At 55.8% G+C, this 20,702-nt stretch overlaps 8 protein-coding genes across 8 annotated transcripts; 6 read left to right on the top strand and 2 right to left on the bottom strand.

Moving 5' to 3' along the window:
* Window positions 1-200: 200 nt before the first annotated feature.
* JCM15063_005355 (uncharacterized protein) lies at window positions 201-4,452 on the top strand (the record flags this gene model as incomplete). The annotated part of the gene is made up of 19 exons (XM_076679731.1): window positions 201-212; window positions 495-555; window positions 646-827; window positions 952-1,113; window positions 1,205-1,243; window positions 1,322-1,390; window positions 1,499-1,747; window positions 1,819-2,101; window positions 2,164-2,253; window positions 2,312-2,600; window positions 2,668-2,707; window positions 2,775-2,930; window positions 3,007-3,120; window positions 3,176-3,326; window positions 3,395-3,526; window positions 3,595-3,852; window positions 3,921-4,096; window positions 4,173-4,320; window positions 4,391-4,452. The coding sequence occupies 19 exons, from the start codon at window positions 201-203 to the stop codon at window positions 4,450-4,452; spliced, it is 2,673 nt and encodes an 890-aa protein (XP_076533131.1).
* A 367-nt stretch (window positions 4,453-4,819) lies between these two features.
* On the top strand, window positions 4,820-7,420 carry JCM15063_005354 (uncharacterized protein; the record flags this gene model as incomplete). The annotated part of the gene is made up of 1 exon (XM_076679730.1): window positions 4,820-7,420. The coding sequence occupies one exon, from the start codon at window positions 4,820-4,822 to the stop codon at window positions 7,418-7,420; it is 2,601 nt and encodes an 866-aa protein (XP_076533130.1).
* Window positions 7,421-7,725: 305 nt separating this feature from the next.
* Window positions 7,726-10,161, top strand: JCM15063_005353 (uncharacterized protein; the record flags this gene model as incomplete). Its single annotated transcript, XM_076679729.1, has 8 exons — window positions 7,726-7,821; window positions 7,914-7,941; window positions 8,015-8,249; window positions 8,339-8,711; window positions 8,776-9,025; window positions 9,095-9,230; window positions 9,299-9,914; window positions 9,982-10,161. The coding sequence occupies 8 exons, from the start codon at window positions 7,726-7,728 to the stop codon at window positions 10,159-10,161; spliced, it is 1,914 nt and encodes a 637-aa protein (XP_076533129.1).
* A 594-nt stretch (window positions 10,162-10,755) lies between these two features.
* JCM15063_005352 (alpha/beta hydrolase) lies at window positions 10,756-12,366 on the top strand (the record flags this gene model as incomplete). The annotated part of the gene is made up of 8 exons (XM_076679728.1): window positions 10,756-10,879; window positions 10,954-11,129; window positions 11,193-11,266; window positions 11,330-11,350; window positions 11,418-11,568; window positions 11,625-11,663; window positions 11,725-11,953; window positions 12,029-12,366. The coding sequence occupies 8 exons, from the start codon at window positions 10,756-10,758 to the stop codon at window positions 12,364-12,366; spliced, it is 1,152 nt and encodes a 383-aa protein (XP_076533128.1).
* Window positions 12,367-12,953: 587 nt separating this feature from the next.
* Window positions 12,954-14,767, top strand: XBP1 (Xbp1p; the record flags this gene model as incomplete). Its single annotated transcript, XM_076679727.1, has 4 exons — window positions 12,954-13,193; window positions 13,315-13,342; window positions 13,478-13,734; window positions 13,832-14,767. 4 exons carry the CDS (start codon window positions 12,954-12,956, stop codon window positions 14,765-14,767), a joined length of 1,461 nt encoding a protein of 486 aa, XP_076533127.1.
* Window positions 14,768-15,378: 611 nt separating this feature from the next.
* On the top strand, window positions 15,379-16,510 carry JCM15063_005350 (SRPBCC family protein; the record flags this gene model as incomplete). The annotated part of the gene is made up of 6 exons (XM_076679726.1): window positions 15,379-15,550; window positions 15,615-15,854; window positions 15,925-15,939; window positions 16,006-16,210; window positions 16,269-16,328; window positions 16,396-16,510. 6 exons carry the CDS (start codon window positions 15,379-15,381, stop codon window positions 16,508-16,510), a joined length of 807 nt encoding a protein of 268 aa, XP_076533126.1.
* Window positions 16,511-16,737: 227 nt separating this feature from the next.
* On the bottom strand, window positions 16,738-17,624 carry JCM15063_005349 (uncharacterized protein; the record flags this gene model as incomplete). Its single annotated transcript, XM_076679725.1, has 4 exons — window positions 16,738-16,802; window positions 16,868-17,114; window positions 17,192-17,476; window positions 17,547-17,624. 4 exons carry the CDS (start codon window positions 17,622-17,624, stop codon window positions 16,738-16,740), a joined length of 675 nt encoding a protein of 224 aa, XP_076533125.1.
* Window positions 17,625-18,095: 471 nt separating this feature from the next.
* JCM15063_005348 (uncharacterized protein) lies at window positions 18,096-20,345 on the bottom strand (the record flags this gene model as incomplete). Its single annotated transcript, XM_076679724.1, has 11 exons — window positions 18,096-18,281; window positions 18,356-18,562; window positions 18,624-18,838; window positions 18,901-18,926; window positions 18,993-19,213; window positions 19,287-19,634; window positions 19,704-19,791; window positions 19,858-19,938; window positions 20,005-20,039; window positions 20,111-20,197; window positions 20,283-20,345. The coding sequence occupies 11 exons, from the start codon at window positions 20,343-20,345 to the stop codon at window positions 18,096-18,098; spliced, it is 1,557 nt and encodes a 518-aa protein (XP_076533124.1).
* Window positions 20,346-20,702: the final 357 nt, after the last annotated feature.

The following is a 20,702-nucleotide window of genomic DNA, read 5'->3' as shown; positions in this document are numbered from 1 at the left end:
TTGTTTTGATGCACACCATGTTATTGTATTTATACGCCTATCCGGTTTTCTTAGTCGGGGGTCTCGAGTTGAGAATGAGAGTGCACCGGCGAATTCGGACGTGCCGTGAGCCGGTTCTTGAAAGAGCGCAAATCGGTCGGCTACCTCGCCTTGCTCTCGTTTCTCGCCCTTCAACACTTTTCATTTCATCGCACACTACCATGACTGATCAAGTAAGTCTCTGTCATGTGAACCCGCTCATCCACTGTCATGAAAGGCGCGAGTGATTTCGGCAACTTGGCGAAGTGGGGGAGGGCGACGACGGCATGACGAGGAGTCGTGCAAGCCTCTCGTGCCGGCATAGAGTGCTCGCTCTTGACTGCCAGCTGTTCTCATACTGCTTGTCTCCTTGAGCGAGCTCCTCGGGTGCAAGGCATGATCGCTGACCGTTTCTCGCTTTCATCGGCTCCTCTCTCCCTCGTCTCACTCGTCCCCTGTAACTCTCGGCGATCCAGCTACGTTTCGACGGCAAAGGTGTCGTCATCACCGGAGCAGGTGGAGGCCTCGGTCGAGCCTGTGCGTTCTCTCCCGCTCCTTCTCGCGGTTGCATTCCGCTCTTGCACCTGAAATCTCGCTCAGAACCTAACCCACATTCCACTGGTTCAGATTCACTCTTCTTCGCATCGCGTGGAGCGGGAGTCCTCGTCAACGATCTCTCGAAAGACAATGCCGACAAGGTTGTCGCCGAGATCAAGAAAGCTGGAGGCAAGGCCGTCGCCAACTACGACAGTGCTACCGAGGGCGACAAGATTGTCGGTCAGGCAGTCAAGGAACTTGGAGGCGTTCACGTGCGTCTAGATTTCTCAATCCACACAGTTCTCGACTATTGCCCGCACGCGCGGTCCTCCTACATTCCAGATGACTTACATTTTCCCGTTCTCTCTTTTTCCGTACATGTTATAACTCGTGCAGATCCTCATCAATAATGCCGGAATCTTGAGGGACAAGTCGTTTAAATCGATGACCGACAAGGAGTGGGACATTGTCCAAGAAGTGCACGTCAAGGCGGCGTACGCATGCTCGAAAGCAGTGTGGCCCATTTTCCGCAAGCAAAAGTATGGCAGGATCATCAACGTGAGTTCGGAAACCCGACTGTTTATGAGCACGACGTATTTCGAGCTGGTCTTGACGTTTTCGCCGTGCGTCTACTCTTCGATGGCAACAGACGGCATCTGCGGCCGGTATCTACGGCAACTTTGGACAAGTGAGTCCCTCGTTGCTACACTGCGCTCTCTGTGCATACATAGGCTCTGACATTCGAGACTCTTTCTCCTTTCTCTAGGCAAACTACTCTGCTGCCAAGATGGGTCTGATCGGATTCGCTCGCACGCTTGCTCGTGAAGGAGCCAAGGTAAGTCATCTCGATGCCTGTGCCGCTAGTCTAGTACAGCCGGGCAGCATTCTTTCGGGAAGTGCAACTGAGCTGACTCTTCTGTCTATTTCGCCTTCGGTTACAAAGTACGGAATCCATGCCAACGCCATCGCTCCTGTCGCTGCATCGCAAATGACCAAGACGGTCATGCCCCCAGACTTCCTCGAGAAGCTGGCACCGGAAGCGATCGTTCCCCTCGTCGCGTACCTTTGTCACGAATCGACCCCCGAGAACGGCAAGCTGTACGAAGCTGGCGCTGGATGGTACGGCGAAGTCCGCTGGGAGCGAACCAAGGGAGTCGTCTTCAAGACGGACCAAAGCTTCACCCCGGCGGCCGTACGTCTCGAACCTCCTTCCATTCGACCTGCATGAGGATCAGCGCTGATTCACGAATTGCGCTTGCACAGGTCAAGGCTCGTTGGGACGAGATCAACGATTTCGAGAACGCCGATCACCCTGCCAACATTACCGACGCTGATTACCTCGGCTACCTCGAGAAGGCCAAGTCGATGAAGACGAACGAGCAGCCAACTCCGGTGCGCTACGATGGCAAGACGGTCCTGATCACCGGTGCCGGTGCGGGATTGGGTAGGTCGTACGCTTTGATGTACGCCAAGCTCGGCGCAAACGTTGTTGTCAACGACATGAGCAAGGACAATGCCGAGAAGGTCGTCCAGGAAATCAAGCAAGGTTAGTATATCAGGCTATCCATCTCAGTGCCAGCGCATTGACATCCTACAATACAACTGCAGCTGGTGGCAAGGCGGTCCCCGCGATAGGAAGTACCCTCGAGGGTGAGCAACTCGTCAAGACGGCTCTCGATGCCTTCGGCGCTCTGCACAGTACGTCCTTGCACCTCTGAACCTCCGCGCTTCGCTGACGCCGTTCGCTGTCCCGCAGTCGTTGTTTGCAATGCCGGTATCCTGCGCGACAAGTCGTTCGCGGCCATGACTGAGCAAGAATGGGACGCCGTCTACTCGACTCACCTCAAAGGAACGTACGCTGTCTGTCACGCCGCGTGGCCTCACTTCCAAAAGCAAAAGTACGGACGCATCGTCACGACCGCTTCGGCCGTCGGCGTTCACGGCAACTTTGGCCAAGCCAACTACTCGACTGCCAAATCCGCCATCATCGGTTTCACGAGGACGCTTGCGATCGAGGGCAAGAAGTACGGCATCTACGCCAACGTGTGAGTTGCCTTGTTCAGCTGGTTCAGTACTCCTGGTTTCGTTGACACTGATGCGACTTCTCGGTAGCCTTGTCCCGAATGCTGGAACCGCCATGACTCGCACTATCGTAAGTCTTTCCATGTTGATTGGTCATATGTAGCGTCACTGATAATTGTGGCGTGTATCTCCCACAGTGGCCCGAGGAGATGGTTCAAGCTTTCTCGCCCGACTTTGTTGCCCCTGTCGTCGGCTACCTCGGATCCGAGGCTTGCGACACGACCATGGGTCTCTACGAAGTGTCTGCGGGATGGTGCGCTTCGCTCCGCTGGCAACGTTCGGCGGGACACGCTGTGAGTCGCTCGCGTCATCTCTTGCGCGCGACATTGGGAGCGTGCACAGAATGGCTCACTCTTTGCTTGCCTACAGTTCCCGGTCAACAAGACCGTCTCGCCTGAAGACATCAAGTCGACTTGGACCAAGATTACCACCTTTGACGACGAAGCCACGAACCCCAACTCGACTGCCGAATCGCTTGAAGCTGTGAGTCAGGATTTTCTGGTATACGGAACGCAACATTGACTCGTTGATAACGCAGATCATCTCGAACTTTGGTAACGAAGATGAAGGTGCCGAGGGCTCGTCTGAAGGAGGTCAGGATTACACTGACAAGGAGGACTCTGACCTGGTCGCCAAGGCAAAGAAGGAGGCTCAATCCGAGGGGGAGTACACCTTTACCGAGCGAGATGGTGAGCATCCGTCAAATACGTCCGTGCTTCGTCCCTTTCGAAGCTGACTTCGGCATCACCACCGCCAGTCGCACTGTACAACCTCGGAGTTGGTGCTACGGAGAAGGAGCTGAACCTCATCTTCGAAGGCGACGACGAGTTCAAGGCTCTCCCAACTTTCGGTGTCATTCCTCAATTCGCCGTATCGAGCGGTCTCTCCCGTGCGTACCAATCTCCGAACCACCCATCCCATCTTGTAACATTCAGTTGATCCCTCTCTTTCCTGCAGTCGACTGGCTTCCCAACTTCTCTCCCATGATGCTTCTCCACGGAGAACAGTACCTCTCCATCAAGAAACCGATCCCGACTTCGGGTACTCTCGTCTCGTCATCCAAGCTTGCCGAAGTGCTCGACAAAGGCAAGGCTGCGGCAGTCACGACCGTCACGCACACGAAGGACGCCTCGTCTGGAGAAGTTGTGTTTGAGAACCACTCGACCGTATTCATCCGTGGCGCTGGTGGATTTGGAGGCAAGAAGACTGGAAATGGTGCGCGATTTTTCAACTTTATATCGTCAGACATCCTAGGAACTGACGAGTGAGATCGCGCCTCGCAGATCGCGGACCCGCTACCGCCGTCAACAAGCCTCCTACGCGCAAGCCCGATGCTGTCGTCGAGGAAAAGACCCTGCCGCAACAAGCCGCCATCTACCGACTGTCGGGAGACTACAACCCTCTCCACGTTGATCCCAACTTTGCGTCGGTCGGAGGCTTCGAGCAACCGATTCTGCACGTAAGCATCGTCTCGTCTTCTCTCCGCCACCGGCTCGAGCTGTCCACTGAAGCGAGTTTTTGACGGCATCACGCAGGGTCTGTGCTCGTTTGGTATTTCGGGCAAGCACATCTTCCAAAAGTTCGGCGCGTTCAAGGACATCAAGGTGCGATTCGCAGGCGTGCTGTACCCTGGCGAAACAATCGTCACCGAGATGTGGAAAGAAGGTGACAAGGTCGTCTTCGGTGAGCCTCTTCGATCGCTTCCAATCGATCATCAAGCATAGCTCATAGCCCTTTCTTTCAATGTCCACAGTCACGAAGTGCAAGGAACGCGGATCGACCGTGCTCTCGGCTGCGGCTGCGACGCTTGCTTGAAATGACCTGACCTGTCTTTCGCACGTCTCGTCTGTCGAATACTAGTACTAGGTGTACCGTATCTGTACCTTCTTTCCCTATCGCCTGTTCATTTCTCTTGGCAACTTGCTATCCTGTTTCTACTTTGTTGCCCCGAACTACGAAATGCGTACAAAAAAATAGCAGTGCCCTATCACATGACCCATGAAAGCGCGACCCGAGAGAAAATTGCTTTCGATACGAGTAGGAAATACAATAGCATGAAAATAATCCCGAAACTGTTTCGCAATTTGTGACCGCCTTTTTCCTGTACCCGTCTTCTCCACTTCGTGACTCAGCAAGCGACACGCCTCGCCAGGTGTGTCGCCACGCTCAGAGCTTTCTCGTCATGCCGAGCTTGCTCACAGCAGCCCTCGACTTCTCGCTCGCTAAACTGACATCGTTATCGCCGACCCAACTCGCTCTCGCGCGACTGCATGCGGACCACGAGGAATCGGACGCGCTCAGGATCTGCCAGTTGTTCTTTCACAAGCGGGAGAGGGCGCTCCGAGCGCAGCGCAAAGGGGACAGCAAACCGGATGACCCAGACACTCGCTTCGCACTCGTCAGCCTCGACTTTCACCTCAAGGGCGACTTGAACGATCTCAACGAGGAGCAACTCGCGGCAGTCGTCGTGCTCGCCCATCCAGACGCCTGTGAATTGCATGTGTTGAAGGCCGAACGACTCTGGAGGAAACGGCGTGACAAGGCAATCGCTCAAATGCGCATCGAACGGAAACAGGCGGGACAGGCGGCCAAGGCTGAGGCCAAGCTCAAGGCCAAACTCGGAGCTCAGTCTCGCGCGGCGTCGGAAATGTCGGAGCCCGCGCCCTCGCCTGCTGCCAGTCAGCCCGAGCCGGAGCAACCGGCCATCAACCCGCTATCCACCCCTGCCCTGCCTTCGCCAGTCCCTTCGTCCGGACCGACTTCAGCTCCTGTTGCGGCCACACCCGTACCAACCTCAGCTCCTATTGCGAACGCACCTGTACTAGCTCCAGCTCCTGCCGTGGCCGCACCTGTTCCGACTATCGCCCCAATTGAGCCCGCACCTGCGGCGGCTGAACCTGCGTCGGCTACGGGTCGAGCGCCGGTGCAAGAAGCGCGACCTGTCAAGCAAGAGCCGGCTCCAGCTCCCGTTCGACCTCCGAGTCCACCGCGCCTTGCGATCCCTCCTCTGCCTCCAACCGAGAGTCGACTTCCCGACGCACTCTGCTCGCAGGTGTTTGCCCTCAAGCTGAGCAATCTCCCCACTGCCGACATCCAGAACCGCGACGATGTCAGCTCGCTCTTCCCTCGGCATCTCCTGCCCGATGCTGTCATCCTTCATCGCCCGTTCGAGGAAGACGAATTCTCGCGCACTGCCTACGTCGGCTGGCTGTTCGATTTCGAGAAGAGGATCGAAGCAATGCAGGAAGTGATTCGAGTGAGGATCGGACGATGGAGGCCCATGGCCGAGTTTCTCGACAGCGGCAAGCCGAAGTGGGAATGGGGAGACTTTGCGAAAGGGAAGCGGATACAGGCGTGGAGTCACCTGCACGAGGAGGCGCAACGGAAGGAGCAAGCCAACAGGAGCAAAAGCCCGCAGCACGACACGGCAGTCCACGCAACGACGATTTCGAATCAACCTGCACCAGCACAGCTTGCCGCGCCCGTTGTACCGGCCGCACCAGTCGCATCAGTCGCGCCTCAGCCTGTTTCTGCGTCGCTTCCACCAGTTGCAGCGACTCTGACCCACCCATTGCCCTCGAGACCGTCTGAACCTGAAGCTATCGTTCTCGAGTCCCCGGCCCTGCCTCCTATCACCTCGAGACCTTCGTCACAAGCCGGATCTTTGGGTCAAGCGTCGCAGATGCCCGTGTCGACTGTCCCATATGCGCCCGTAATTCGCTTGCCAGGCTCGTCAGCGATGCCCGACATCGCTCAGGCGCCGTTGCCGGTTGCTAGTGCTTTCAGCCCTGCTCCCGCTCAGTCGAACGCTTCGCAAACTTCCTCGCTACCAGCAGCCAAAGTTGTTCCTCAGTCCGCACCTTCTGTACCAGAGGCGCGCAACCTTCCGCCGCACATGCTCCCGCAAGGTCCTTCTGGACCTGCAGCGGCTGTGCCAACTGGACCGCGGCAACACGCGAAGCAAGCTGGAGTTCAACCGCCGCAACAACAGCAGAAGCAGAAGCAACAGCCAAAACAGCAGCAGCCAAAACAGCAGCAGCCAAAACAGCAGCAGCCAAAACAGCAGCAGCCACAGCAGCAGTACCAACATCAACCTGCTCCTGTTCGACCGCCTATTCCGACTCGACCAACTGAGCCGCCTGTCCAAGCTGCGCAGCCCTCTGATGCCTCTCGCGCGCCGCCTCCGCCATCGTTGCTCGCTCGCACGACCGAGCTCGAAGTTCTCGGCAGCGCACCAGGGACTCAAGCGAAGAAAGCGTCCCTCATCAATCGGTTGGGCGCGAACGAGTCGTCATTGATGGACCGACTTGCGGCGAGCGAACCCTTTGCTGGTGACGGAGCGCGCAGCTACAGTGCCACGCCACCCATCAGTAGCAGGGGATCATCGCCTGCGACTTTGGGGAGACAAGCGGCACAAAGAACATCGCCGACGCTTGCGAAAGACGGGAACAAGGCGAAAGGTCAGGCCCGCTCGCCTTCAGTCGGCGCTTTGGGCCAGAAAGGCACGCCCAAGGGGCCGAAGGGCCAGGGCTTTTCGCGTCAACAGCAACAGCAGCAGAACCAGCACAAGCCCCAACATCAGCAACAGAATCCCTACCATCAGCAGCCGAAGGGTAAGAAGCGCGCAGCGCCGCCTGACTCGCTGCCAGCGAAACCGTCTATGCTGGACCGGATCGAAGGAAACGGGAACAACGGGTACGGAGGGAATGTCAAGAAGCCTCGATATAACGCGAGCGGAGGAGGCGGAGGCGATCAAGGGAATCTCCTGAGTCGGCTCGGGTAGTGCTTGTACTCTTTCTGTCGAATGCATGCTCCATGTTGTCTTTTCACGTGAAAGGGAGAACGCGAGGCGTATGATTGGTTCCTGCGCGTCTCCACTTTTTGGGCAAACGCCTCCAATTTTCACATTCCAAATGTCCGGTTCATTCCTCTACTCTCCACTCACACTTGGCGCTCTCGCGCATCCTCGCACAGCTCTTCCTCGCAGCTCGCTTCCAACGCAATAGCCTAAGCAGCTCTGCACTTGCATTCGTCTCCGTCTTTCAAGTTTCCCCACCTCGCTCGCTCGCCCGCTAGCTTCCATCCACCATGGCCAACGTTATTGTCGTCGGAGGCGGTCTCTCAGGTCTCTCTGCTGCTCATACGGTGTACGAACGCGGGGGAAACGTCACGGTGCTCGAGAAGGTGAGTCCTCAAGTCGCCGCCACCCCTTGTCCGACCGCGCCCCACTCGGCTCGAGCGCTCTCCCTTCTGACTAATGCTCCTACGCCTTCTAGAACGGCTTCTTTGGTGGCAACTCGACGAGTGCGTTCTTCTCGCGAAAGTCTTCCACGTCTCAGCCGATCTGACCGTGTTTTCCATTCTGCGCTGCAATTAGAGGCAACTTCTGGAATCAATGGTGCCGGAACTAAATCACAGGCCGGGCTCGGCATCAAGGACTCGACCGCCGCCTTCTTCGCCGACACAAAGAAGTCGGCACGCGAGCTCGCTCGTGACGATTTGATCGAGGTCTTGACTGGTCGTTCCGGCGACGCTGTCGAATGGCTCATTAACCGCTTCGGACTCGATCTCTCCAAGGTCTCGCGTCTCGGAGGTCACTCGTTCGAACGCACGTACGTCCTTGGCTATCTTCGATACCCTGCGCCGCGTCTCGTAGCTGACGCTTTTTTGTCTTGCCATTTTCCCCTTTACCGTCGATAAGTCACCGCGGAGGGGCTCAATTCCCCGGCATGACGATCACCGTCGCGCTCATGGACAAGCTCGAGGAGCTTGCGGAAGCTGAGCCTGACCGCGTCAAAATCATCAAGAAGGCAAACGTCAAACAGCTCATCAAGGAAGGCGAAAAAGTCGTCGGCGTCGAGTACGAGTACCAGGGCAAGCGACACGAGGCTCACGGTCCTGTCGTCCTCGCGACGGGTGGATATGCTGCCGACTTTGCCAAGGACGGAGTGCTTGCGAAGTACCGACCCGAGTTGCTCGACCTCCCGACCACGAACGGCGACCACTGCACTGGTGACGGACTCAAAATGGCGCTCGGTGTCGGTGCGAACGGCATCGACCTCAACATGGTTCAAGTGAGTCGATCGGCAGGACTTGCATCCCATGGACACGACTAACTGACTCGAGTGACTGTCGCAGGTTCACCCAACTGGTCTGATCGATGTTTCGGAGCAGGACGCCAAGGTCAAGTTCCTCGCAGCCGAGGCCCTGCGAGGATGCGGAGGACTCTTGCTTGACGGAGAAGGAAACCGCTTCGCAGACGAGCTCGGACACCGCGACTATGTGACTCAGCGCATCTGGGACAATGGCAAGTACCCAGTCAGACTCATCCTCAATGGTCAAGCTTCCGAGGCTATCAAGTGGCACTGCAAGCATTACACGGGACGAGGTTCGTGCTTCGATGTTTTTCTTACGTTTTCTTCCCGCGCCGAACTAAATCATCTGTGTTACTGCCCAGGACTCATGAAGCAGTTCAACACGGTAGAGGAGGTTGCCAAAGAAATGAACTTGCCCGTCGACAAAGTTCAAGGTACTTTTAATAACTACATGGAGATCGTCAAAGACCCCAAGAAGGACCCGTTCGGCAAGAAGTTGTGCGTTCATTGATCGGCTCACAACAGCCTTTGGTCGGACTGGTTCTAACACCATTTACGTTTGGTAGCTTCGACAACACGGACTGGACCAACAATGCCGGTCCTTTCCACGTCGCGCTCATGACGCCCGTTTTGCACTACACGATGGGTGGGCTCGAGGGCAACACCAAGGCTGAAATCCTCGACACCAAGGGCAAACCGATCAGTGGTTTGTTCGCGTCGGGTGAAGTCGTCGGCGGAGTTCATGGCGCCAACCGCCTTGGCGGTTCGTCGTTGCTCGGTTGCGTTGTGTTTGGTCGTGTTGCTGGCGACTCGGCCTCGGCATACTTGTTCAAAGAAGTCTCGAAGAACGGCGGCGGATCTTCAGGTGCGGTGTCGCGTCTCAATCAAGTCAACGGACACCTGTCTCTGCCTTCGACGACGATCTCGGTCGACCCCAACTCGCAACAAGTGTTCCTCACGATCAACTACGGTCAGGGTTCCGGTTCGGCTTCTTCCACCTCGTCTTCATCGTCAGAAGCATCTGCCAGCTCGGGCGATGGCATCAAACCGAACGGTCCTTCGACCGCTGAACAACCTGCCAACGAGAAAGAAGCGGTCACTCCCCCGGAGGAGAAGAAAGACACGAAGAAGGAATACACTCTCGAAGAAGTCGCCAAGCACAACAAGAAGGATGATTGCTGGGTAGGCGAAGCTCTTCCCCCTTACTTGCTCCTTTGTATCCTGGCTGACCAGATTCTTATGCGAAAAGGTCATCATCCACGATCAAGTGCTCGACGTGACAGACTTTGCCGCCGAACACCCTGGAGGGCCCAAGGCGATCATGCTCTACGCGGGCCGCGATGCCACCGAGGAGTTCGGGCTCGTGCACGACGACTCGATCTGGCGCAAGCACGGCCCAAGGTTGACCATCGGAACCGTCAAGGCTTGATCTACCGAGCTCTCCCTCACTCGCCCGCTCGTTCCTGTCTCCCTCTCGCACATCGTTCTCTAGGTTGTTCCAGCGTTCTCTCTTTTGATGTACCGTCACAAATTCTTTCGCGTGCTCTCACTCTCGTCACATTCGAAAATCAGTGCCATTTCTCCTTCTGTGGACTGTTGGCTGGTATATCAGATGCGCTCTTCCGAAAAGCAGGGACGGCATGCATCCGAGAGACGAAAGCGATGTTGCACGAATTTGGAAATCGGCCATCTGACTGACTTCGCACACATGCACGGGCCAAGATAAAGGCCATGCGGAACCAAGTCAAGCGATGCATATAAGTTTGCTCGACCGCGGATTGAAATTTACTGGTTGTCTGTTTCCGGCTCGCAGTGTCGCAAGAAGTGCGGTCAGAAGGGGCCTGATGTCGAATGGTGAGCAGCGAGTCACGAGGTGAGTGCAGCGATGAGCGATGAGCGGTGCACATCGCTCCGTCTTCGGACTCCACTGCGCCCAATCGGCAGCTCGACTCTGTACAGCCCCGAAAGACGCATCACAACTAGGTCCGGCTGCTTGGAAGCGTGCGCTCGCTAGGAAGGCACCATGACCTGGATCAGGTCTCTTCTCAAATGGGTCTCGGCTACCATCGCATTGTCGCTTGGCGGTATCGGAGTCGGATTGTACCTAGGTCAGAACAAACTGATCTACCCGTCATCGATACCTTCTGGTGAGCGAGATTCGAACCACACCGTTCCCCACCCGACCCGAACTCGAACCATGGTTCGTCCGGGGTTCTCACAGGTTCGAGGGAGAACGTGCCAACGCCAGACCAGTTTGGAATTGAATACGAAGACATTGACCTGACCACGCCCGATGGACTCAAGATCAAAGCGTTCCTCATGCTGTACGAGCGTGAAGGCGTTTCTGCCAGAGACCGACCGACCGTGTTACTTTTACACGCTAATGCCGGCAACGTTGTGAGCTTCCATATCTTCGCGTCATGAATCTGCACTTCGCTGACGTTGAGACCTGAATTGCAGGGACACCGACTCCCGATTGCGAAAGTCTTTCACAATCGCATGAGATGCAATGTTCTGGCACTGTCATATCGCGGGTGAGCAGCTTCGATCGAACGGTACGAAGCATACTTGCGACTGACTTTTCAAACCTGCGTTAGGTACGGAAAGAGTGAAGGCAGGTGAGTTGAAATACCGCGAATGCTCAAGCCATTCTGGAGTACTGAATCAGGCCCTGTCGCGAGCTAGCGCAAACGAGAAAGGGCTCAAGCTTGATGCTCAGACCGCACTCGACTTTGTTTTGTCGCACGACAAGCTCGAAAAGACCCCAATCTGGCTCTACGGCCAATCGATAGGTGGCGCTGTTGCCGTCTTCCTTGCTTCACAAAACCCGCAGCGAGTACGTCCATCGCATTCACAACCTGAAATCTCGGACAAACTAACGCGATCATGCAGGTCCGAGGGCTAATAATCGAAAACACCTTCTTGAGTTTGGTCCGTCTCGAGCACTGTGGCTGCGGCTCATCTACTCTACTGAGTCTCGTTCATCCCGCAGACGAAACTCGTTCCGCACATACTTCCGTTCCTCGCTCCCTTTGTCCCGTATTTGCTTCACCAAATCTGGCCGAGCGAAAAGTACATCTCGACACTGCCGACAGACTTCCCCGTACTCTTCCTCGCGGGCAGTCAAGACGAACTTGTCGAGCCGGGCCAGATGAAGGGACTGTGGGAAGCGTGCAGTAGCAACAGGAAAGAATGGAAAGAATTCGAACGGGGAACACACAGTGAGCAGCCGTTTTCAGCTCGCTCTTCCTTGTCTCGAGACAGATCAGCTGATTCAGCGTACTCTGCCACTTCAGACGACACTTGTGTTCAGCCGAAATATTTCGACTCGATTGCCGCTTTCATTGCCAAACATTCGGATCTTGCCCCGGACAGCTCCTCGAAGCAAGCGAGCGAGAAGCCTTCTCGTCCTACGCTTGAATCGACGGATACACTCGCACCTACGAGTACTGGTTTATCCTCTCCAACCATATCTTCCGCATCTTCTTCCTTCTCGGCCGACTCGTTCGAACTCGTTGATGCCTCGCGGTCTCAAGAGGGGCTCGCGGGAGCTGGCAGTCTCGGACCTAGGGAAGAGTTGCGGGAGCTCGGTCGCGAGGCAGAAGACCGATTAGACAAATTGGAGAAGCTGTAACTCCCACGATCGCTATACTTGTAGCATCATGTAATATGTACGGTGATTGCCCTTGACACTCGATGGAACGGGCCTTGTCGTTGCTGAACAATCTTATCATCGCAGGGACTTGCAGTTGACTCCCATACGTTCGGGTTCTCGATCTATCTTGCAAATTCTGCTCCCACATCTCTCTCGCTTCAGACTGCTGCTAGTGATCAAGATGCGGTGGTACTCCTTGACTCGGCTATGTTGGGCCCAGCTGCGTCGGCGCTGAGCTTGGGCGATGAGCTTCAGCGGATCCTTGAATCCAATTTCCTCGGTCATCTCCAGCAGCGGCACGCGCCTGCGCGCGCGAGAGGTGAGCACATGCGATGCTACAATACATTGTATCGATTGAGTGAATGCGCCCGGTACGCGCTGGTGCCTCGTGCTCCATTTGTCTCCTATGCCGACGCACAGTTCGCGCGAACCGAGACTAGGAGGCATTTCGGCCGGTTCGAGCGCTACCGAAGGAGGGGAAGAGGGCAATGCTTGTTCAAAGACTTGGTCCGGATTCTCTGAGCCTCGAGGTGTCAATCTCTTCCTTCCATCTTCGCTCGTTCACGATGCAGGCGATGTCATGCGCGGAGGTAGCCGTCTTGTCGACAACTCCGGTCGCCGCGGATTCGGACGGAACGTACACCGCCCTTGTACCAGGAACACACGCCGAAGTGGCAACCGTCTCCGATATCGCTTCTTTGTCTCCCCTCCTGACTAGCACGCCATCAATGTCGCGGGTCGAGGCCGACAAAGACGGTGTCTTCAAGATGTATCAAACGGACAAGACGATCGTTGAACGGAACTATGTGAGCTTTGCCCTCACGGGTTGCTGCCTTCGCACGCCACGGGCGTTTGTGCTCACCAAGGAGCTGCCCGCTGCAACTCCGATACTTCGCGAACCGAGAGCTAATCTTGCACTGTCGATAGGCCACAAGCTCTGATACGCGAGGATCCAGTGCGCTTGCATTCCTTCTTTGCTGGCGATATGGCTACTAACCGGGCTTGCTCGCATTTCTTCGGCACAGTTCCAGGTTCATTTTCCCATCGAAATGTCTGCACTTCTCATGCTTACCCGAGTGATACACGGCAGTCTACGAGTACCAGATTCGATCAAGCCCCCACAAGGTCATGGTCGATCGAGAGACAGGCTACGTCCTCATCACGGGTTTCTGGAAGGCGCTCGGCAGAATCAAGGCAGACGTGATTCGACTGATCGAGAGCCAGCCCGAGATCGCTCCAGTGGTCCGGAAGATTAGAGGAGGACTGCTCGAAGTGCAAGGCACTTGGCTGCCATTCGAGATTGCCAAAAAGGTCGCGCAAAGGGTCGCTTGGCCGCTTCGTGACGAGGTTCGTATCCAGTTTCCGCTTGAGCGCATCTGGGAATTCTGAATACGCTCGTCTCTGAGAGGTCTGACAAACGCTTTCTGACGGTGCCCGGGCGCAGCTCATCCCCGTTTTTGGTCCTTCGTTCCCTTCAACTTGCCTCTCGCCCGATCAGCCTGGCTTCGGAGATCTCGTACTATCAGACCCTGGGTCACTTGAGCGGCACCCCCGTGGATCGCGTGACGAGCGTCGAGCGCGAGCCAAGATGGCGGCTCATGCCGCCCAAAACAATTCGACAGTCGATACTATCTCGCAAGCCATGGCAAGCCGACGAGCCGCTTCGGAGGGTACCAGGATCGATGCGACAACGATTGAGCTTGTGCAGCTACCACAAGTCGTTCCACAACCCCCACGTCGGCCAGTTTTGTCTGCGCAGTGCTTCCCGTCTGCGCCTCCCTCCACTTCTCCCGCCTTGTCACCAGTACAATCGCAAGCTGCTAGACGACAACCGACTGTAGCCCATGTACGAGAGCATGCGGGACATGGCGCTATGCAACCAAAAGAGGGCGGTCTCGAGCACGGCCTTCCTCGGCAACGTCAGTCGCGAACCATCTCCGCTAGATATGCTCCGCAAAACTACGGGATCCCGCGGTATTCCCACCCGGTATCTCACTCGAACAAAAGGAACCCGTACCACCAATCGATCCATCCGCGCAGTTATCATCCTTACCACCCAGCATTGCAGCTGTACCAATCTCGTCAAAGCGTGTGGTCGCCCTCTGTCGATATCAGCGGCGGAGGACATCTCCCTACAGCGCTTCTCCCCCAGTACTACCCTCCGGCGTCTCACGCCTCTACGCGCCGTCACGCTTCAACCTCTCTACCCGCAGCCTACTATGTACGCCATCCGGCTCGTATCGCCTCGGACGTGACTCTTCCGCCTCGCTCATCTTTCTCCTCGTACACACCGGCGTTCCCTCTTCCTGTCGCATCTCTTCGCTCGACCTTGACCCTCCCTTCAAGTCCACCGACTGACCTGCTTTCCAAACATTCGTGAATAAACATCCTCAAAAGTGGTAGTAGCTGCAGGTCTGCGCCATCATCTCGATTCAGTATTTTGGGCGTTGTTGATTCCATCGGTTGCTGTTCGATCTCTCTCTGTGAAGGTAGTCGGGCTCTTGCTTTTTTAGAATTTGGTGCTTATAGACCTTGGCTTGCGTTTTTTTTCCGCGTGTACAATGTAGACAAGCCCTAAAACACAGTATACCCTAGCGTAGAGAGCTGCAAGGTGACAAAAATAATGCTTAACGCACTTGCTTGTGAGCTGGTGTTTCCAAACTTCTCGAGTTCGTCATCCTCGCAGGTCGATATGAGCTCGAAGAATGAATGCTCTCGCCAGACTTCAGACAGAAGGGCCCACAGCGACAGAGACACAAGTGCAGGAGGCCGCCGCATGTTGCAGTCATGATGCTCGAGCGTGCCCATCGACTATGCCGGAGAAAATGCCTATGAGCCTCACTGTAGTACTGTGAGAGTGAGGAGCGGAGAGGGGCCGTGCTGAAAGAGACCGAGAATCAGAGGCTGTGCACAATGTCGTCACCAGTCGCCCGTCTGCCGCGCCGATGTCCTCGTCTCTGCCTGGCCCCACATTCAACAATCAGGACGAACATGTCGGCCTCACCATTGGTACTGGGACCCATCTTGCCTGGCGATTGGCCTGTCAATCACACCGATCCTAGCTACGAGGGCTACAAGGCGGCGATCATCGAGTCGGCTTCGGCACTGTTGGCGTCGATCGACACTGCCCGCGGCTCGGACGGTTCAAGCGACTTTGCCAAGGGTGAGCTCCAGCCTACGTTGACGGCAATCACGTATTTCCATGAGCTGACCGATGAGAACGACAGGCAAAGCGTTCAACTCGGGTTCCTGTCCCACTCGCACGTACTCGTCAAATGATAATCCGCCCGGAAGTGGAAACACGAACGGATACAAATGGCATGTGCGAGTATCGGAACATACGGACGTGACCTACGACCAGTTCCGTGCGGGCCTTTTCGAGAATCACTCGCTGAACGAGAAGGAGTACATCGAAGATTGTCAAAAGGCAGAGCAGATCCAGGTCATCAAGCAGGGCGAGATGGAAGGTGAGCCCCTGCGTTAACGGATGAAGAAAGGCATTTCTCAGCGCTGATTTACTATTCTCTGAATCAACAGTCTGGAGAATGCTCTGTCAGCCCGTTCGTGCCTTTCTATGCAAGGCCAGCTACTGAAGCTGTGTAGTTTTGCTGGTCACAGATCATCAACCGTTCCCTGCATCGAACCGGTCGTTCAGCTTCCTCATTTTCACCTCCGAAGCTCCATCCGCATCCGCCGAAAAATCGTTCATCGTCGTCTCGATTCCAGTCGCGCACCCTGAAGCACCTCCCGAGAAGGGCTACGTGCGTGGGAGGTACGTCAGCGTGGAGAACTGTCGCGACACGCCGCAGGGAGTCATCTGGACGTGAGTCGATTCGCCCGAGTTCCGTCGCTTCGCTGTACTTACAGAGGCTTCTTCATAGGATGGCGGTCGCTTCCGACGCGGGAGGTATGGTACCGAAATTCGTCTCGGAAAAGGCCATGTCGGTTGTTCCGCGTTCTTTTGCGAACGTTTGAATCGAGTCTGACAATATCCGATGCTCCGTGCAGGCCTTCCAAGATTAGTGAGGACGTGCCTTCGTTCCTATCTTGGATCAAGTCGCGTCCGGCAGCAACATCAGAAGCGCCTTCCTTGCCCCAGTTGGATCGTCCCGGAGCGCTCTGATGAACCGACTCTGCCTCTCGTCGATGCCGGAATTTGAGCGCATTACTGTACACACATCCTATCATACTTTTCTCTCGTGTCTCGTTGTCGCTTCTGTTCCTGTTGATACAACCTTTTCACACCACTCGCGCGAGGCTCGCGGAGGCAAGAGCAATCGGGTCTGAATTGATCTGCTGTGCGTGCGATGTCGCATGGTATTACATGTTGTAGCGCGTGGCGCATTGAGTCTACTCTCTGATAACCCGGATTTGAAGAGGATATGTTTGCTTGAGCGAGCGGAGCGTGATGACGACTGCGGTTCTCGAGGGTCAGTTTCTAGCCTTCACGCGCGCACCAAATCAGAACCGATGAACTCACATTTGAATGTACCCGTCTTCTTGACCCTACCTTTCTCGACTCCTTCGCTTTCTGCGAACGACCCCATTCCTTCGTCGATCTTGATGTCGCGCTCCCGAAGAGCCGAAATGACGTCTGCAACCGATACCGATCCGAACAAGTCGGACGAAGCAGCCGAAGTTGTGAGTCGCGAGAACTCGAGCGGTTGCGAAACACCCGAGAGCGAGTCGAGGACGGATTGTCCGGCGAGTCGGACCGGGTCCTCAACCTGCGTGACACAAACGCCGGCCATAAGGTCAGCAAAAGGCGCTGTACAGCGCTCCTTGGATGAAGGGAAGGACGTACAGACTGTGCGAGTCCGTTCAAGACTTGGTTTGCGCGTTGTTGCCGTGCAGCTGCGCTCATCTGGCCCAACTCGCCTCGAAGACGCTGTTGCAATTGCAGGCTCTTCCTCGACATAGCGCTCGAAGCGCTGACCGGCGTTCCATTCGTACCAATCAGGAGTGCAACCTTGTTTGGCAGCAGTTGATTCCTCGCCAGTCCTCGCGACACGGGCACACGAGCACCTCGAAGTCCAAGCGAGGGCACATCGGCAAGGAGTTCAACCTCGACGAGCTTGTGCGCGGATCGCTGTCACATGAAAGGTACTCGATCAGCGTGAGCGAATGGACGGGAGAAAGTTGATGAAACCGGGTCTCACCTGTTGGACTCGGCATGCAGAGCACGTGGGCTGAGCAGTGGATCGAACGAGCAGCCGCGAGGATGTACTGATGAGCATGTTTGGACTGAACGGAGTGATCGAGTGTCAGCAAATCGCTCGCGCGAACAACGTTGTTCAACGCGGGCGCGCTTCTCTAGACCGCTTCTCGATGTTCTCGATGGCTCATTTCAAAAGCTCTTGTCAAGGACTTCGCGCACACCGTTCGCAATCTCTACCCGAAGCGACAGTATGCAAGGCTCTGCCGCTTTTGAGCCCGTTGCATTCCCATGGACGTTCCGCAGGGTCCCTTGATCACTGGCTTTGTGCTCATGTTTGACATGCGAGTCGGCATACGTGCGATTCCGCAAGACGCCAGTATCACTCGTAGCATGGTTGGCGCTCGAAAGGTTGGGTGAATGACAATGACAGAGATTTCATATTTCGACAGCTTTCAAGACTACACGTACATTCATCATCGCGCGACTGTACCCCAAAGAGATATCCGATACACACAGGGTCGAGAGAGTACACAGATACCGATCGACAATTTCAGATAAGCAGTCTGTAACGAGGGTGCTTGTGACCGAGCGCGGCGATTTCCTCCTCCGACTTGCCCTCGAGGCGGTGATCCCGCGCGCCGGCCGCTCGTTTGCGGTTCTCGTAGATACCGTAGAGCGAGAGACCTGCACCCATGGTCATTGCGAGGATCGCAGCGCACACGTTGACGATGTTTCCCTGATTCGCGGTTGCCATCGAGACGAGTCAGGTCTTGCCTCGCACGAAAAAGAGAAAGATCGAGAAGAGCTTACTGGGCGGTAGCGAGGTGCGTACTTCGGCAAGTAGAGCCAGGTCGAGGCCATAGAACCGAAAGATCCGAAAGAGGGGACAATTGCCGCAGCGATTGCGCGCTCGGTGGGCGAGCCCGCGTTCGCGGTCGCAAGCGACAAGAAAAGGGGTCCGTTGGGAAGCGCACCGGAGAAGGTGAGGAATGCTGCACCGTAAAGCACGTGTGGTTTCTGAGAACGAAGCGGTGTCAGCACTGAACGCCGCCTTTTCTGGCTGGAAACGACAACTCACGGCAGACACCAAGAAGATGATGTAGCCGATGACAGAGAGGACGCAGGACCCGGCGATCAAGAAGCCGTGGATCTTGTATCGCCAAGAGCTGTAGCTGATACCGACAGACCAGACGGCGGCGACCAGGTACGGACCGACAGAGCGCAAGTTCGTCTGGACAATCGTGAATTTGCCGAGTCCAGCGATAATTTGAGGCAAGAAAACCGATGTACCCTCTGCCAACAGCAAGCAGATCAGGATCCGAACGCGCGAGGCAGACAAAGAATCCCTAACTCACGAACGACGACGTTGATTCCGTTGTATCTGGACCGGGAACCCTGTTCAGTTTGTGGCAGCAGAGATCGAGGGAGCAGCGATGTCACGACTCACCCGAGACAGCAAGCCCAAGTGTAAGGGTTGGCGAGAGCCTTGAGCACCATCCTGAAGGTGGTCTTGTCGGTCGAGACACCGCTGTGCTCGATCTTCATCCTCGTCACGGCGAGCTCTCGTTCTTCCTCGTTGAGCCATTTCGTCGATTCCGGCGAGGTGGGCAGAGTGAAGAAGAAGAGGATAGCGAAAGCCATAGTGATGACTCCCTCAAACACGAAAATCTAAGGAGCGCCAACAAGAGCTGTCAGCAAGTGCAGTAAGGAAAGATGTGCACAGAGAAGCGAGGTGACGCACCTTTTGCCACGTGTGCAGGCCTTTGACAGTCGAACTCAAGAAACCGGCGGCAAGGAGACCACCGAAAGCTCCCGAGAGTCCGGGACCGAGCGAGAGGAAGACACCGATGCGGAAACTGAGTTCGGCTCGAGTGTAGAAGCGCGTGAGCGCATACACGATTCCTGGGATGACGCCTCCCTCCGCGAGACCGAGTGCGATGCGGACACCGACAAAACTGTGGAAATTGTGAATAAAGGCCGTGCCGATGCAGATAGCGGCGCTGTAGGGTTCACGGATCGGAAGCGTTAGCGTTCTTTCGTCCTTTAAAGCACACAAAATCTTCGAGTAGACGAACAAGGACATAGTGAGCTACAAGAGAGGGCGGGAACACCGTCAGTCGAGCTTGACAATCGTTGAAGACGATCAGGCAGCGCTCACCATGCACAACCAGATCGAGCCGATCTTCTTCATGATCAAGTTACTCGGAATCTCAACCAGTACGTAAGCGACGTAGAAGAGCATGAGACTGGACAGATGAGGGCTAGCGTGAGTACAGAGAAAGAGCAACATGATAGATTGCCTGTGGCCGTACCCGACATTGTACTCGTATTTTGGCACAGACAGCTTCAGGTCTTTACTGAACCCGGCGACGTTGGCATTGCCAATGTTGGACCTGGAGCAAAGGAAGCAGACGAGTAAGCTTTGTGTAAGGAACCAGGTCTCTCTGCTCGAACCTCACCGGTCGATAAAGTTGAGGAGGAAAAGCAGGGTCATCTATCATGAAAAGTACTGGTCAGTACGCTACAAGCTGGATTCACGAACGACAGATGGAGTGGCAAACTCACTTGAGGCAAGAGAATCAAGTCGAGTTTCCTGACGAGACGCTTCTCTGCTGCAGGGTCAATCCTGGCCTCGAGGTGAGGGAGGGAGATCTGCTTCGTACCCGCACCCGTAGCGAGGTCAGAACTTCCATGGCAGAACCGGAAGAGAGATTCGAGTCAACACAACCCGACTCACGTCCTCAACCCGTTCTGTCGAGCCGAGTTTCTCATCGTCGTAGTTTGACAGGGTGCGCGACATGGTCGACGTAAGGGTCTCGAGTTAGTGAAGGAGAGATCGTTGAGTGGGTGCTGGAGAGCGTGGGCGAGATTAGCGGCCGGGAGCGAGCGAGCCGAGCGGGGGGATACGAGAATTGAGTCGCGAGATCGGTCGTGAGAAGGCTCGTCTGCTGGAGATGGAAGAAGGAAGGAAACTAGAAGGAGCCCCAGAGTTTCCGAGATAAACCCCAGAAGGCGATGTCCAGCAGCGGCTAGATGCTAAAGGGTCCGCGACCGGTTGAACCCAACCCTGTGCGAGCGAAAACAGGCTGAACTGATCTTCCCGGGAGCATTCTCTGGACCGGTGCTCGTACCTCTCTAGTCCCGGGCAAAGGGGCTC

This window comes from Sporobolomyces koalae, assembly GCF_050403365.1.
Source record: "Sporobolomyces koalae JCM15063 DNA, S_koalae_JCM15063T_v1_ctg26, whole genome shotgun sequence".
In the NCBI taxonomy this organism is placed as follows: Eukaryota; Fungi; Basidiomycota; class Microbotryomycetes; order Sporidiobolales; family Sporidiobolaceae; genus Sporobolomyces; species Sporobolomyces koalae.
Note: the sequence above shows the minus strand (reverse complement) of the source record. Positions and strands in the feature narration are given on the sequence as shown.